This window comes from Suricata suricatta, chromosome 9, assembly GCF_006229205.1.
Source record: "Suricata suricatta isolate VVHF042 chromosome 9, meerkat_22Aug2017_6uvM2_HiC, whole genome shotgun sequence".
NCBI classification, from domain to species: Eukaryota; Metazoa; Chordata; class Mammalia; order Carnivora; family Herpestidae; genus Suricata; species Suricata suricatta.
The window spans coordinates 109552806-109567255 of NC_043708.1; the positions used below are offsets into that span (position 1 = coordinate 109552806).

At 40.0% G+C, this 14450-nt stretch overlaps 1 protein-coding gene across 1 annotated transcript in view; it reads left to right on the top strand.

Annotated features, from left to right (window-relative positions):
• The window catches only part of NEO1 (neogenin 1), a 222861-nt gene that overhangs the window by 183734 nt on the left and 24677 nt on the right, over positions 1-14450 (top strand). The window contains exons 21-27 of the mRNA XM_029952270.1: positions 2318-2541; positions 2624-2762; positions 4740-4847; positions 6513-6707; positions 7341-7373; positions 10279-10347; positions 13982-14129. Coding sequence (XP_029808130.1) covers positions 2318-2541; positions 2624-2762; positions 4740-4847; positions 6513-6707; positions 7341-7373; positions 10279-10347; positions 13982-14129 — 916 coding nt within the window. The remainder of the gene's footprint in view (positions 1-2317; positions 2542-2623; positions 2763-4739; positions 4848-6512; positions 6708-7340; positions 7374-10278; positions 10348-13981; positions 14130-14450) is intronic.

Here is a 14450-nt window from a genome sequence, read left to right on the forward strand (position 1 = left end):
AAGGAAAATATATGCTACTGAAAACGGGCTTTCATAGGGAAATTTCTGCTAATTTCTGGTTTTCTCTTTTTAGAAAATAGTAATAGTCCTGTCATGCAAATAATTCTCTGTTAGATATGCAGCAAATGTTTTTGCGTTGGGCTCTGGAAAACATTGTTGTGAGAGAATTAAAAGTGATTTTCATCTTTTGGTCTTGTGAGTTATAACTGAAAGGTGTAAAAAAGGGAATGGATCTCTGTACCTCTGGAGGAATTATATGGGTTACTGAATGTAGCAGTAAACGTGTGTGATAAATGAGTCCAGCATTTTCTTTACTAGTTGCCTGAGTTGGTTGGGAAAATTCTTTTCTATTTGCTTTTCATCAACTTTATATAAAGAGTATAAAGTCCATCGTACTATCCATTTTTTTGACTCTACATTCATTACAAAAGAGACCAAAATATTCATTATATTTGGTAATAAAAGAATACACATATAATGTAATATTTCTGTAGGTAAGTAAAACATCTAATTTAGAGCTGAATGAGAAAGCTTATATAAATATAGAAGACTTGTAAATTTTTCTAAGGGGTACTGAAAACCCAAGAATTTATCATTTTCAGAAATGTGCTTTTCCATTTGTTATTTCCAGAACTGTGAATCTCTATTGCCTGCTCTATTTTCTGGATATTTTGGATAATAGTGCACATTTGACATTGTTCTTTTTAAAAAGATAATCTCTGACCCTTTTTTTCTTTAATGCTTTTATTTGACAAGACCAACATCCTTACTGGACATTTGATAGTTCTGTCCTATCTTCTCCTGTGTGCTTGCAATTTACAAGTTTTTTTTTCCAGAAAGGAAAAAAAATGTAAGATGAAAAAGAGAATATTTAAATAAGTGGTTTGCTACTTTCTCAAATTAACCTTTAATAGAAAAATTTTTTTGAAATTATTTTATCTTATGTGCCTTCTGGCTAAAAATATACAAGAAAATGTTCCTAAGTCATGTAACCTCATTATCTTTTCCAAGAGTTATTACAAAGAAAAAAAATTTCTCAAAGATGTCTAATGATTGTTTAACCTGAAGATGCATCTTCTGTAACTAATTGGCTTGTGTCCTGATCTTTGCACAAAGCCCTTGACTGTAATGGGTGCTGTTCCTCTGTTATTTTTAGTACTCATTGTGTAGAAATACACAAATGGAGACTGTTACATTAGTTTGGCAATTACTCATAAACAAAGTCCATGCCATTTCAGATTTTGAGGTTCAGGAAGGGCTAGTCTGCATAACCATGTGGGAAACCCATTTTAAAACCTTAACTTAAAATAAATCAGTCTGTGTATACTTAGGAAACATGACCAAGAGTTGATAAAGTCCAGTGGATCCGGCTCTATTGCCCTGGGTTCATGGTCCTTGGTGTCTTTGTGTACATTCTAGCTTCTATTTTGACATTGAACTTAGAGAAGATGTCTGTTGCATATGGCACGGGACAGACATGAGTATAGACTTTCTATCAAATAAGGACTCTTATTTCTGAAGTTCATAAAGGCTGTCACTTGGACCCATAACTATGTCATTTCCCATAACTGATTGGGATTCATTAGGTGGGCTGTTTTCCAGCCCTACTGGAGAAAGTACAGCAGATGTTCCTGCATGGTGTCAGCTTACCTTATCCCAGGAAGAGTAATGCTTTTGAGAGTTACTTTTGCTTTATTTGGATGTACGCCTTCCTGCTGTACTGCTTATAGACCCAAGACATCAGTAGATCTCAACTGGACCCTGTGGGTATCAGATAACCCTAATACTAAAGCCAGGTTAAGTTGCTGTCAACTGACATGCAGGACTCAGGTTTGAGAGTAGGACCATTACATGTCCGTTGACATGCACTGATAAGCCATGTCCCAAAAATTCAGCCACATTCACTGAAATATCAAAATGGATCATAAACTTTGTGTTACTTGTTCTGAAATTATACCCTTTTCAAAACAGTTTGTATCTTAAAATCCTTTCTGGAAAGGTGGTAGAATTTTCAAGTAATATAGAAATTTCAAGTATGATTATGTTAATATCACTGGATTATCAAATTTTAATATACCTACAGAATACAGTAGAGAATATAGTGAATTATTTCCCTAGACATTTTCCTGCAAATTTTTCCTGAAAGAACACAAGTGGAAATAGTTCTTTTTATTGAACGGTGATTATCTATTAACTCCGGATTCTCTTTCTCTTTCTCCATTTCTCATCTTTCATTCCATTATGTTACCCTGCATTTCCTTTTCTTTTATTTTTATGTTAAAATGCCACTTCCCTTTTTTAATTACTTTCTGTCCAGACACTTCTGAAGTTGATTTATTTGTTATTAATGCCCCATACACTCCAGTGCCAGACCCCACTCCCATGATGCCACCTGTGGGAGTTCAGGCTTCCATTCTGAGCCATGACACCATAAGGATCACATGGGCGGACAACTCCCTGCCCAAGCACCAGAAGATCACCGACTCCCGGTACTACACAGTCCGATGGAAGACCAACATCCCAGCAAACACCAAGTACAAGGTACTGGCGCATTTGCTCTGAGTGAGAAAAGCTAACTCTTGACATCTCCTAGTTCTAAAGTTCTTCATTCATATGCTTCCAGAATGCAAATGCAACGACTTTAAGTTATTTGGTGACTGGTTTAAAAGCAAATACACTGTATGAATTCTCTGTGATGGTGACCAAAGGTCGAAGATCAAGCACATGGAGTATGACAGCCCATGGGACCACCTTTGAATTCGGTATGTGTTGTCTGAATCTTACATCATACGGCATTTCTTCTCTTTGCAAGACATGAAAGCCAGTGGAAGTCCATGCGAATGTTGTGCTGTATCCCAAGTCCTGGGACTTCTCATCACCTGCTACCCAAGGAAGATGATCAAGGGTGTGCATTAACTCATCTACAGAGCACAGGAAGTAGCTACAGCTAGAGTTCAGTGTTTGAATTATGTTTTCTTCATCACTGAACAAGAACATTAGCAAATAATGGGATAATGTAAGGCAAAGTATACTACGTTTTAGGAGTCAAGGGACTTGAGTTCAATCCCAGATCAACTAAACACTGACTGTGTAAGTCATAAGTAAGTCATCCAGCCTCTCCATCTGTTTCTTCCATCTGTAAAAGAGGGGTAATAATATCTGCCTTTCATACCTTATAGGGTTATTGTAAGGGTAAAATGAGCAGATGAGGAAGCACATGGTAATTCTAAAGCACTGTGTAGATGTAGAGGATTACTGTCATTAATCCTGCTTTACTGCCAAATTGAGAGAAGGAAAAACAAGTGACCTGCCCTTCACCGAGCAGCTGCCAGTGCCATGCTTCCCGGAGCCTCAGAACTTTGCCAGTGGACCACAAAGCTGGCCCAGCAGCCTTCATACAAACCAGTTAATATCTGGTAAATCTCCGATTGGAAATGCCTCAGGAGTTCTGTCTGTAATAAACATGAAAGGTAAAACACACCTAAACAAATTAGGGGAAAAGCAGGCTATCCAAGTTTGAAATTCCATTTACCCTTTGCTCACTTGTAGGCCTACCTTCTGCCCCTTGTACTTTTCTAGCATGTGGATATGTATAACTGTTGGGAGTCTCTGTCTCTTCTGGCCTCCTATAGCTTTTTTTTTTTCTCTTCTTTATAATGAAAAAAATGGAGCTATTAAGTCTCTCTGGCCTGGGCCTGGGCCTGGCCCTAATACGTTTTTGTCTTTTGCACAGTTGATTGGACTTCCTACAGAGAAAAAGAATTGAATTTGGAGAGCTTAGAATTAACAGTGCACAAAAGTTTAGATAGACACTGAGTTTGCTTTCTTTGCTAGTTTTAAGAATATCTTTTTGCTTAATTCCAACCCATTAGTTATTAAATGATACTGCATATCCCCTTAGGATATCTGCATTTCACCAGGCTTCCTTGCATTTTATGCTAGGAGAATTCCAGTATTTTAGGTAGAGAAGAGTAAATTGAAGGGTATACTTAATTTGCTCATTTCTCTAGTAGTACATTAATAGTTATCAGCCATAACATGGAAATACAAGAAATTGTGTTTATTCTGTCGAGTTTTTTTGTTTCATAAACAACTTTACATTTCAGAACAATAATCTCAAACAGTTGACAGTGTGTGTTTAGTGCAAACTTAAAATAAAAACATCAATTTGTAAATCATTTGTTTTTTGAGGGAATAGGGGTTTTTTAACATAATATTTGGTTTGGAGAGCCAGCTATAAATGAAAGAGAAAATTATTTTATACTTGGAAATATTCTAACAAAATCATCCAGATTTGAGGAAGAATGTCATCTTGAGCAAATTACCTAGCTTTTTTCCTTGTCCATGCCCTGACTGTCAAGCAGGGTGAGTGGTAACTGCCTTTCAAGTTGCCATAAATATTAAGTGAAATACTGTTTGTAAAATGGTTGGTCTACAGTAGATACTTGTAACTGAGTACAAAGGTCTTTGGGTTTTCCTATCTAAGTAGCCTATAAATCCCTGACCCCCAGCCAGCATAACAGTTCTGTATCCTCACAGTATGGTATTTACTCTTTGGTACTTGGCATATTCTTCTCTTGATTGGAGCTATTTAGAAGTAGACTTTGAGTCCTTTGAAGCCAGGAGGCTTTATCTTTTTTGCCTTATCTCTTATTGTGCTATATAAATGGAAAGTGTTGAGGAATTGGTGACTTAAATTGAAATGGACAGGAACTAATGAAAGTCTTGTTATTTTGTAGTTCCTACTTCTCCACCCAAGGATGTGACAGTTGTGAGTAAAGAGGGAAAACCTAGGACTATAATTGTAAATTGGCAGCCTCCCTCAGAAGCCAATGGTAAAATTACAGGTAAGGCACCTCTGAATGTATGTCTGCCCTCTGTTGCTGCCTGGCAGAAGCTTCCCAGCGGAGTGCTCTGTGGTTGGGCCAACTGGGAGTCAGAAGGCTGGCGTGGTCATTTTATGAGGTGCAGAGAGTCAGGATGGTCCTTGAAAGTAGACCAAGGCGGTGCTGTTGCTCACAGTTAGGTACAAATGAATGGCCAGTCGATTGTTCTGACTCACTTTGGGTGAAAGTCGGATGGGCATTGTTACATTAGACAGTCTTTGGCTACAGAGGGACTCTATGGACATGTTTCTTTCCATCAGAAAAGCTTTTCTTCTCTGCTTCTGACTAGATGATTAGCTTTGGCATCAAAGACCCTGCCTAATTCTACAGGGTAATACCCAGTAAATGTAGATTCGGTCTTTTACCCTGGAGACCTAAAAAGCCCATTAGACTTTTAATTCAGTTTTTGTCTCCAGGCCTGCTACCTCAGCTTTACACTAGAGTTAGAAGTTTGAATGACCTACGTCTTTGAAGGGACCTGGGATTTTTCCTTGGACTTCCAGAGAACTTTCCACAGTAGGGGACACTGTGCCTCTCTCAACTTTATCAGGGAGGAAAGCCCGATGGGACTTAGCCCGTAATTACTCCCCTTGGAAGCTCCGCTCCGTGTAGGCCTATGCTGAGGAACATGAGTTTGCTTTCTGACGTTCTTGTGTATGAGTAAGGGCCCTAAGGGTGATGGCGTTTCTCAGTGTTGTCCTGCTTCCACTTTCAGTTAGAGTCACTTTCCATAAATCCCTGAGCTTTCTCATTTTGTTTCTTGTTTCTTAACGTCCAAGTTTTAAAAGAATGAAGCATACCTTGACTTGGATTACATTTTATTTTGTCTTTATGATACAGTGCGTATTTGCACTGTGTAGATCAGGTGGGCATGTGTCTCTTCCTGCCTCAGCGTGGAGACTGAGTGCCCCCTGCTGGGAGTATCAGGTGATGTTTCACTAGGACTTCGAGTCTACAGAGCTTTAATTAAGGGACAGCCCACATTTCCCGGGAGTTTTTCTCCTGGGAAATCATGTTGGTGCGAGCTAAAACAGCACTTCAGATCAGTATGTTTTCAAAAGTGCATTGTTTTAATTGTAGACTCTTGATGTGTACATTATTCATATTAAGATATTGAAGTGATTGGATTGTTTTCCTTCTGAGAGTTCTTAGCCTTGTATTATTATAACACTTAACTATATAACTGTTTTTATTGCTTCAACTGCTGATACAGATGATAACTTGTAGCTTGGTACTCTTGAGATTGCAGTTTTCTCTATATTATGTTTAGTGTAACATTTTGAACCCTTGCCCCCTCTCTTTTTTTTTAAGTTTATTTTGAGAGAGAGGAAAAAAATGTATGAGCAGGGGAGGGGCAGAGAGCCAGAGAGAGAATCCCAAGCAGGCTCTGCACTGTCAGCATGGAGTGTGACTGGGAGCTCGATCTCACAAACTGAGATCATGACCTGAGCTGAAATGAAGAGCCTGACACTTAGCCAACTGAACCACCCAGGCACACCGCCATTTCTCTTTAATCAGTAGCTGGTTCTCTACTTGTATGTGCTATACAGGTATCTTTATTGACTTACTGATTGCAAAATAAAACGCAGGAATAAGATCTCTTTTCTCATTTGCTCCTTCGGACAGGTTACATCATATATTACAGTACGGATGTGAATGCCGAGATACACGACTGGGTTATTGAGCCTGTTGTGGGAAACAGGCTGACTCACCAGATACAAGAATTAACACTTGACACACCATACTACTTTAAAATCCAAGCCCGAAACTCGAAGGGCATGGGGCCCATGTCTGAAGCTGTCCAGTTCAGAACACCTAAAGGTAAAACTCCAATAAACAGCATTTTATTCTGTCTCTTTAGTGAGGCAGTGCTTGCACTGATCACATCAGCATATAGAGACTGTGGAGAATATAAGAAGTCCTGATGAGTTTATGAGCCACAGTGTGAATATTTACCGCAGAATGATCCTTCCCTCACCCACTGACCACCAATCAGTGCTCCCCAGGTTGTGGCCTAACTGTATCACCTGCAAGGCTGTTTGAGGCAGATGAATTACAATGATCCTAAAGTTTTTTACCAGTGAGATCAGATGTGATACTCTTAGTTCCCAGGTAGAGTAATAGCATGAAATTTCCTTTCAACACATGCAGGCTCTCAACCTGGCTTATGGAGAAAGACACTAATTTTGTAGAGAGAAAGACAGTAATGGGGGATGTTTGAAGAAAATTCTAGATTAAAAAAAGTAAAGATAAAGTACTGAACCAAGTGAGATTAGGAATAAAATCTAGCTGGGAACTGAGTCTGGAAATTTCTTTTCTGTTAGTACTGAAAACAAGACTTAATTTGTTTGGAAGTTTGTGGGGTTTTTTTTCCTTTAAAAATTCTGCCTGTCCCATCTTCAAAGCTTGTGATCCTTGCTCTTGTTTTTTCTTCCCCTGTGCTTGGCCTCTTAGCGGACTCCTCTGATAAAATGCCTAATGATCAAGGTAAATCAGTAGATGGCCTCTCTTTACTTTCCTCCCTTTTGTGACCTATTATGACTAGCTTTTGTTGTTTTTGTTTCTTCTTTTTTCCTGAAAATCAGTACTCTGTGTTAAAAACCACTTATTTATTGGCCAAAGTGGAGTTGAGTCCATGTTTGTGGCACTTGGGGTATCTGAAAAGCTGGGAATCTATTTAGAATCTAAATAGGCAGGGACAAAAACAGAGCCAAGTAAATGAAACTCTGCAGCTGTAGGAGATTGGCCTTAAGTACAGGTCAGTTTGTCCTTTGTGCTAAGATACTAAAATTCTCTAGCAATGATAGGCAGTTGGGCCATGATGAGAACCTGCACACCAGTTTGTCCTATTTGTAGCATCTAGGATTGTATTAGTATTTTTCTAAATGAAAAGTTGTCAAATTCAGCAAATACCCTATTTCCCTCCCCCCACAAAAAATCTACCCTAATGAATTGTATGATCATCCATGACATTAGTACTATTTATTCTGTTACCCTAAGCTTAATTCATAGCTCTTCTCCATTTCTTTCCCTAAAGGTGCTTGCTCATTTCAAAAGAGATAGAAACAATTTAAAATGGAAACTTAAGAAGCACAAGCCTCAATGTCACCATTCTTGAAATTGTAACTGACCTGTGGTTTTCATCTCTGGGGAGTTAGCTAAAGTTGGTACCTATTTTCTGTACCAAGAGCAGTGAAAGGAAAGTTGATGGTTGCTTTCAAGATTCCAGAGTAGTTTTTAGAAATAAAAAGTCTTTGGATCTTGGTGAATGCAAGAAAGAGTCAGAACTTGAGGTTACACATTTCAGGCTTTGGAAATGTTTGCACTCAGTGAGTCTTCCCTTGGTATGTTGGAGAAGCTGCATACGTGCTTGTGTATGTGTGTGAGGCACCCTGATGGCGGCGGACCTTTTGACTTAAGCTTGAGAACAGAAGGGCCTTGCTGTGCGCACAGGCTACAGGCGTGCTCGTTGTCCTCCCTCCGCCCCGCTCGGTAAGCCGGAGGGCTGCAGGTCTTCGCTGGCGCCACACCCCCGGCCTGTACATCCTTCCCCATGTTTAGTGTTGGTGTTTGGTTAATCGTTGGAATTTCTTGCTCCTAGGTTATATTTAAAAGGGAAAAAATTGCTGGGAAATACAGGAATTCAACCAACCAATTTATTGGAAAAGTGTGTGCTGTGACAATTAGTTACATACTACAGTACTCCAGATAGTTGGGCTTAGAGGTGGGCTCCCTGAGAAGGAGGCAGACCTAAATCTGAAGAGCCGTGCGAGCATCAAGTCATCCCCTCCAACTAGACTTAATCACAGACAAAAGAGCAGTTGAAATCATGACCTGTAGTATGTGCTATTTGGCAGGAATGATGGCAACAGAAATGAGAGGATGAAGTACAAGTATGGACAGCAGAGAAGGGGTCAGGGACTCTGAGTTAAATATGCCCTTTTGGATACCCAACACCTTGCATTACTTTGGGAGTTTCGAGCTTCTGGAAACATAGAAAACATTGTTTTCATCTAGGTATTTATTCTGTTAAATGAACTATATACAGAAATGTGCAGATTTTAATTTTTTATTTAGTCCAATGCTGATAATTTATAGAAGTACTTGACATTAGCTATAATATTTTATAGGAATACATCTAGTTTATGCCTTTCTAGTCAAGCTTTATTTGTAGAAATAACTCATTTTTAAGTGTTTTCTGAAGCTTCATGCTCTGTGCCTTTGCAAAGGGAAAGATTATATTCTTCCCTAAGTATTTATTATATTTTTAATAATAATAGTTAATATTTGCTGAACATCTGCTCTGTGTCAAAATATTTTATAGAATTAAATTTCCATTTAATCCTCAATACCGTTTCATGAAGTGGAAACCATTAGTATCACTGTTTTACAATGAAGAAACTGAGACCCAAAAATAATAAATAACTTGCCAAAAGTCAAGTACATGAAAGGCCAGTATTCAAGGGTAGGCATTGTGGTGTATTAGCCAGGAGGAGCAGCTTTGACTTTGCAGTTCTTTCAGACTTCTTCAGGAGAGATCCACACCTTGAATTGAGGAATACCTTTGACTTATTGGGAAAGGACTCCTTATATTTGCTTTACCCAAGCAGCTTTTTCTAAAAGTATGAAGAACAAAATCCAAGACCAAGAATATGAATTATTAAAAAACTGATCTTTGTATTTTATGAAGTCTGTTTGTGAGGTGGTCCCAAGCCTAAGGTCAACAGCCTCAGTCATTGTGTTTCATGGTGATGGATTAGGAAACCGTGTCCTTGGTTAGCAACTAGAAGGAAGACTTTATTTTTCCATCCTTGGGTATTTAGATGGCTGAGCGGGAACTGAGAACCTGAGTTGAACCTCCACTTGTTTTCCACTCCTGCTTAGGGCAACTTTATACTAGGAAAGGTAACTATAATTTGAGGGGGGAAATCCAGATACTACTGAAACCTGCTAGGCCAGATCAACATAGCCAGGTCCTTTGGAAAAGCCCACTTCTGTGATGCAGAAGTTAACCTAACTGGTACCCCCGTTCCTTTTCTGAGAGGAGCTATTTTTGCCATAAGTGCTCTGAGCAGTCTTTCAGGAACTGTTTCCTGGGCGAGAGAAATGGGTGTGTTCCCCACTTACGAACAGCAAGTGGCAGTCTAGTTACAGCTAGATGCAGCTCTGGAACAAGGGTGTCAGCCTTTCAGATGCCTCATTGCATAGAAAGCTATCTACCTTAGTTGCTTTGCACAGCCTGTTTTTTTCCCCTGTTGTTTATGTGCTACTTCGTTCTCTCATGGACAGAGTAGACTGAAAATATTTTTTGTAGAAAACACTCACTTGCTGTGAAGTGGACTCATCACGTCAGTGGCTTGGGTCCTTACTGATATGATTTCTTCTCCTTCAGCCTCAGGGTCTGCAGGAAAAGGAAGCCGGCTGCCAGACCTAGGATCTGACTACAAACCTCCAATGAGTGGTAAACCTTTCTTATGGCTCTTCGGGCCTCCCATGGGCATGACACAGTTATGCTTGCGTCTCAATAAGTCTTTTGTAGATGGGTTGGGGTGGGTTTGGCAGGTTTCCTATTTCCTCTTATTTAGTAGGGTTTAACTTGAGGCATTTTCTGGCAAATATTTGCTGAATGACTGCAAACCCATTCATTATAGGATCCATAAGTAAAATTGTTTCCCCACATACCCAACTTAAAATAAGATTAATTCTAAACAAATGCGTCTTCATTTGCCCACTGCCTGCCTCTAAAAAAGAATTAGAATCTTGCTTTCAAAAGTTAACCTTCTAATGTGATTATCCGTCACACACAACAAGCCAAAGAAGTACTTTAGAATCATGAATTTCACCCACACACACTGCTTACCACGCTGTTTTTAATTTGGGAATTCTAAAAAATTCTTCCCAGTTTCCTAGCCAGTCCAAGAGCTGATGCCTTCTAATTACTTAAATGATGACACCTACTTCTCTATAGAACTTCACATTTTAAGTTACTTTCACATGTGAAATTACATTTGATCCTCATAACACTGTGAGTAGGGAGGACGGATGTCATTCCTCAAGAGACTGAGTGAAATGAGTGCTGGGATCCACCCACTAATTATGGAAGTCCTAGAACCAAAATCCAGGGCTGATTGTGCCTTTTCCACTATCACATGCAGCCTAAAAGGCGTGGGGTGCTGTACCAGATGTGGGAATTGGAGTCCTAGGCTGAGTTCTAGGACTCTTGAGTGTTTCCTCCTGGGATGCATGTCCACATGATGTGGATGCTGTCCACATATATTATTCACGACTATAAGAAAAGTAATTACTTCCTTGTCTTTTCTTTCATTTATACTTTCCATTCATTCACACATGTTGTTAAAGGTTCAGGTTCTATTTAACAGGCTATGGGAGCAAAAGGAATGGGTAACAAACCAGCTGACAGAGAAAAGGGAAAGCTTCATAGAAGAGGTGAGGACTGACCCAGATATGAAAGGATGCATGGAAGATAGCTAAATGTCAAGGAGAGGGTTGGACATTTCAGGAACAGTAACAGCTTGTGTGAAAGCATGGCAATAAAAAACAGCCGGCTCTCTCCAGGCATCATGCTGCCTAGAGACAGGATAGAGTCTCACATTAGAGAAGGCGGTGTGTTAGAACCAGCCTGCCAGAAGCTCAGGTACCTGAGCTACGAAATGTGAGCTTCATCCTGTACATAGTGCATGTAAGATGCCTCCTCCCATGGGGACACTGGGACTCCATTTATTGAGTATCTAGTGTTACTCCTCTATTAAATGAAGAATGAGTCGGGGGCTAAGATTATGAAGCCCAAGTGAGGGGTTAAGAAGCTGTTGCAATAGTCCAGATCAGGTTTAAGAAATGGCCTATCATAGGGGTGCCTGGGTGGCTCAGTCAGTCAGTTATGCAGCTGACTTTAGCTCAGGTCATGATCTCACGGTTCGTATATTCAAACCCCACATTGGGCTCTGTGCTGACAGCTCAGAGCCTGGAGCCTGCTTTGGATACTGTCTCTCCCTCTCTCTGCTCCTCCCCCATTAATGCTCCATCTCTTGAAAATAAATAAAAGTTTAAAAAATTTAAAAAAAAAAAAAAAGGAAGGAAATGGCCTATCTTAATGTCCCTAGCAGGACATGTTCCCTTAGCAGCTCACTCTTATTCTGTCTTCCCTGGGAGTTTTTGGCCCTCTCAGAAATTAGAGGTTAAATGCAATTCAATGGGAATTCATCTCTGTTGAGAACAGGGAAGAGCTGCCTCCACCACCCCTGCTAGCCCCCACCCACCAGGCCTCCCACCTTTGATTCATACTGCCTGCTCCACCACGTACCCCACCCCATAGCTCAGCACTGCTGTTAATGAAAGTTATTTATGTAAAGCCCCAATGTGGTCTAATTTTATTAGTGCCTAGCTCTGTAGTCTTTCCCAAATATAAAAATGTTGTTTTATTAGAGGCCATTATGTACAGTATAAGTTGTCTCTCTGCTTACCTTTCCCTCAATGATTGAACCAAATGTAGAATAATAAGTGCTTAAGCCCTCCTAAATCAGCCCAGATTTCTATCACTGTGATCAGATGTGGCCTATAAAATCATATAATCAAAAGTTGGGAGGTCAGCTAATGCAGTGTCTGGACAGGATTCCCACAAAAGATAAAGTTTGAATTAGATCTTAAGTTTATAAACCAGGGTTGTATTTGAGAATCACTTTAGGAGCTTTTCTAAAAACAGATTCCCAGGCTATAACTTCATGTTAGGAATTTCTTCCAGACTCTCCCAGACAGGTAGCGCTGCTTAAGCGCTTCTAGAAACTAAACACTCATTACTTGGTAAGACAGCTTATCCATCATTGTGCAGCTCTGATTGTTAGGTAGGAGAGAGAGAATCACTAGAAGGAAAGACATCAGCTACCTATGATAGTCAGCACTGTTCGGTGGGATTTCCCATATTCTATAATAGGGGCATGCATAACTTTTATAATGAGGTGGAAAGCAAAGCAGTGTGTTCCAGAAAGTAGAAGAGCAGGACTTAGAATAGAGCTAAATTACAAAGGGCCTTTGATGCAGAGCTAGGCCCTCGTCCTGTAAGCAGGGGGGGAGTAGTAACAGGAAGAAAAGCTAACTTTCCTCAGGGTCTTAAATGATCCAGTCTCTGCACACTCATCCCTGTCTTTTTGTGCTCACTTCCTTCCCTGTAACTTTGCATCTCTGCTCTTGCTTGAGCAAGACTGGCCGCCTCCCTCTTCCTTGGACATGCCAAGGCCCATTCCTGTCTTCCGAGGCTTCCACTGGTTGTTCCCTCTCTCAGATGTTCTTCCCTCAGATCTTTGTATGGTGGGCTCTTTCTTGTCCTTTACATCTCAGCTCAAATGCCATTACCTCAGAGAAGCTTTTCCCAACCATTCAATCTAAAACAGCCACCCAGTCACTCTGTATCATATCCCCTCATTGTATTTTTTTCACAGCACTTATTACTAATAACTCCTTATTTGTTCATTTTCTGCTCCTACCCCAGCAGTCACATCTGTGTTGTTCACTGTTGCATCCTTAGTAACTAGAACAAAGCCTGGCACATAGTAACTACTCAGTAGATAGTTGTTGAATTAATGCATATGTACAGACCTACTTTTCTTAAAACTGAGTAAAAGAATTGACTTTGCAAAGACTGTATTTATAAAAACAGACTGTATTTTTCAAGTAGTTTTTTGTGATCTCAGACACCTATATGGTGGGGAAAACTTTAGCCTTCTATGAATGTACATTTTTTAAATGCTTTTCAAAGTCAGAAAACTAACTGATTTACAAATGGTGCTTTATGACATAAATTTATGCATAATATGAGACCGCTAGAAGACCCTTTATTTGTCTAAGTATGATATTTAGTATTTTGAGAACCTTTTATTAAACCAGCTTTGTGCAAGGCACTGTGTTAAGAACTGTACATAGTGCAGAAACTTGGCTCTCTAGATTTCATGAGACACCTGCATGCACACCATGCACAGCAATGAGTGTGTTACAGCGAAGCTCACGTGAAGAGTCTGTAGCCTGAGCGTATGCATGTTTTGAATTCTCTCACACTAATAAATGCACCGGTTTTCCCTCTCCAGGCAGTAACAGCCCGCATGGAAGTCCCACCTCTCCCCTGGACAGTAGCATGCTGCTGGTCATCATTGTTTCTGTTGGCGTTGTCACCATTGTGGTGGTTGTGGTCATTGCTGTCTTTTGTACCAGACGCACCACTTCTCACCAGAAAAAGTAAGGAACCCCAATTGTAGCCCATGGTTTTTGCTGTTGATTCTTTTGCTACTATGTGACTTCTGTATTTGGAGTTGTACAAAGAGTTAAAATGTAAAATTCACTTTACCCTTGGAAAATGTAGGGATTGGGGACACTGACCCCTGCTTGCAGACAGAATTCTGCACGTATATTTTGAGTCCCCTGCAGGGGACCAGCCCACGCACCCCAGTCGAAAGGTCCCTGAGTAAGGGGTTGGTGTCGGCGCAATATCTATAAGAAAGAAGACAGACAACGTGAATGGTGGTAAAGCTACACTTTACTAAGAAAGTCAGTGTCTTA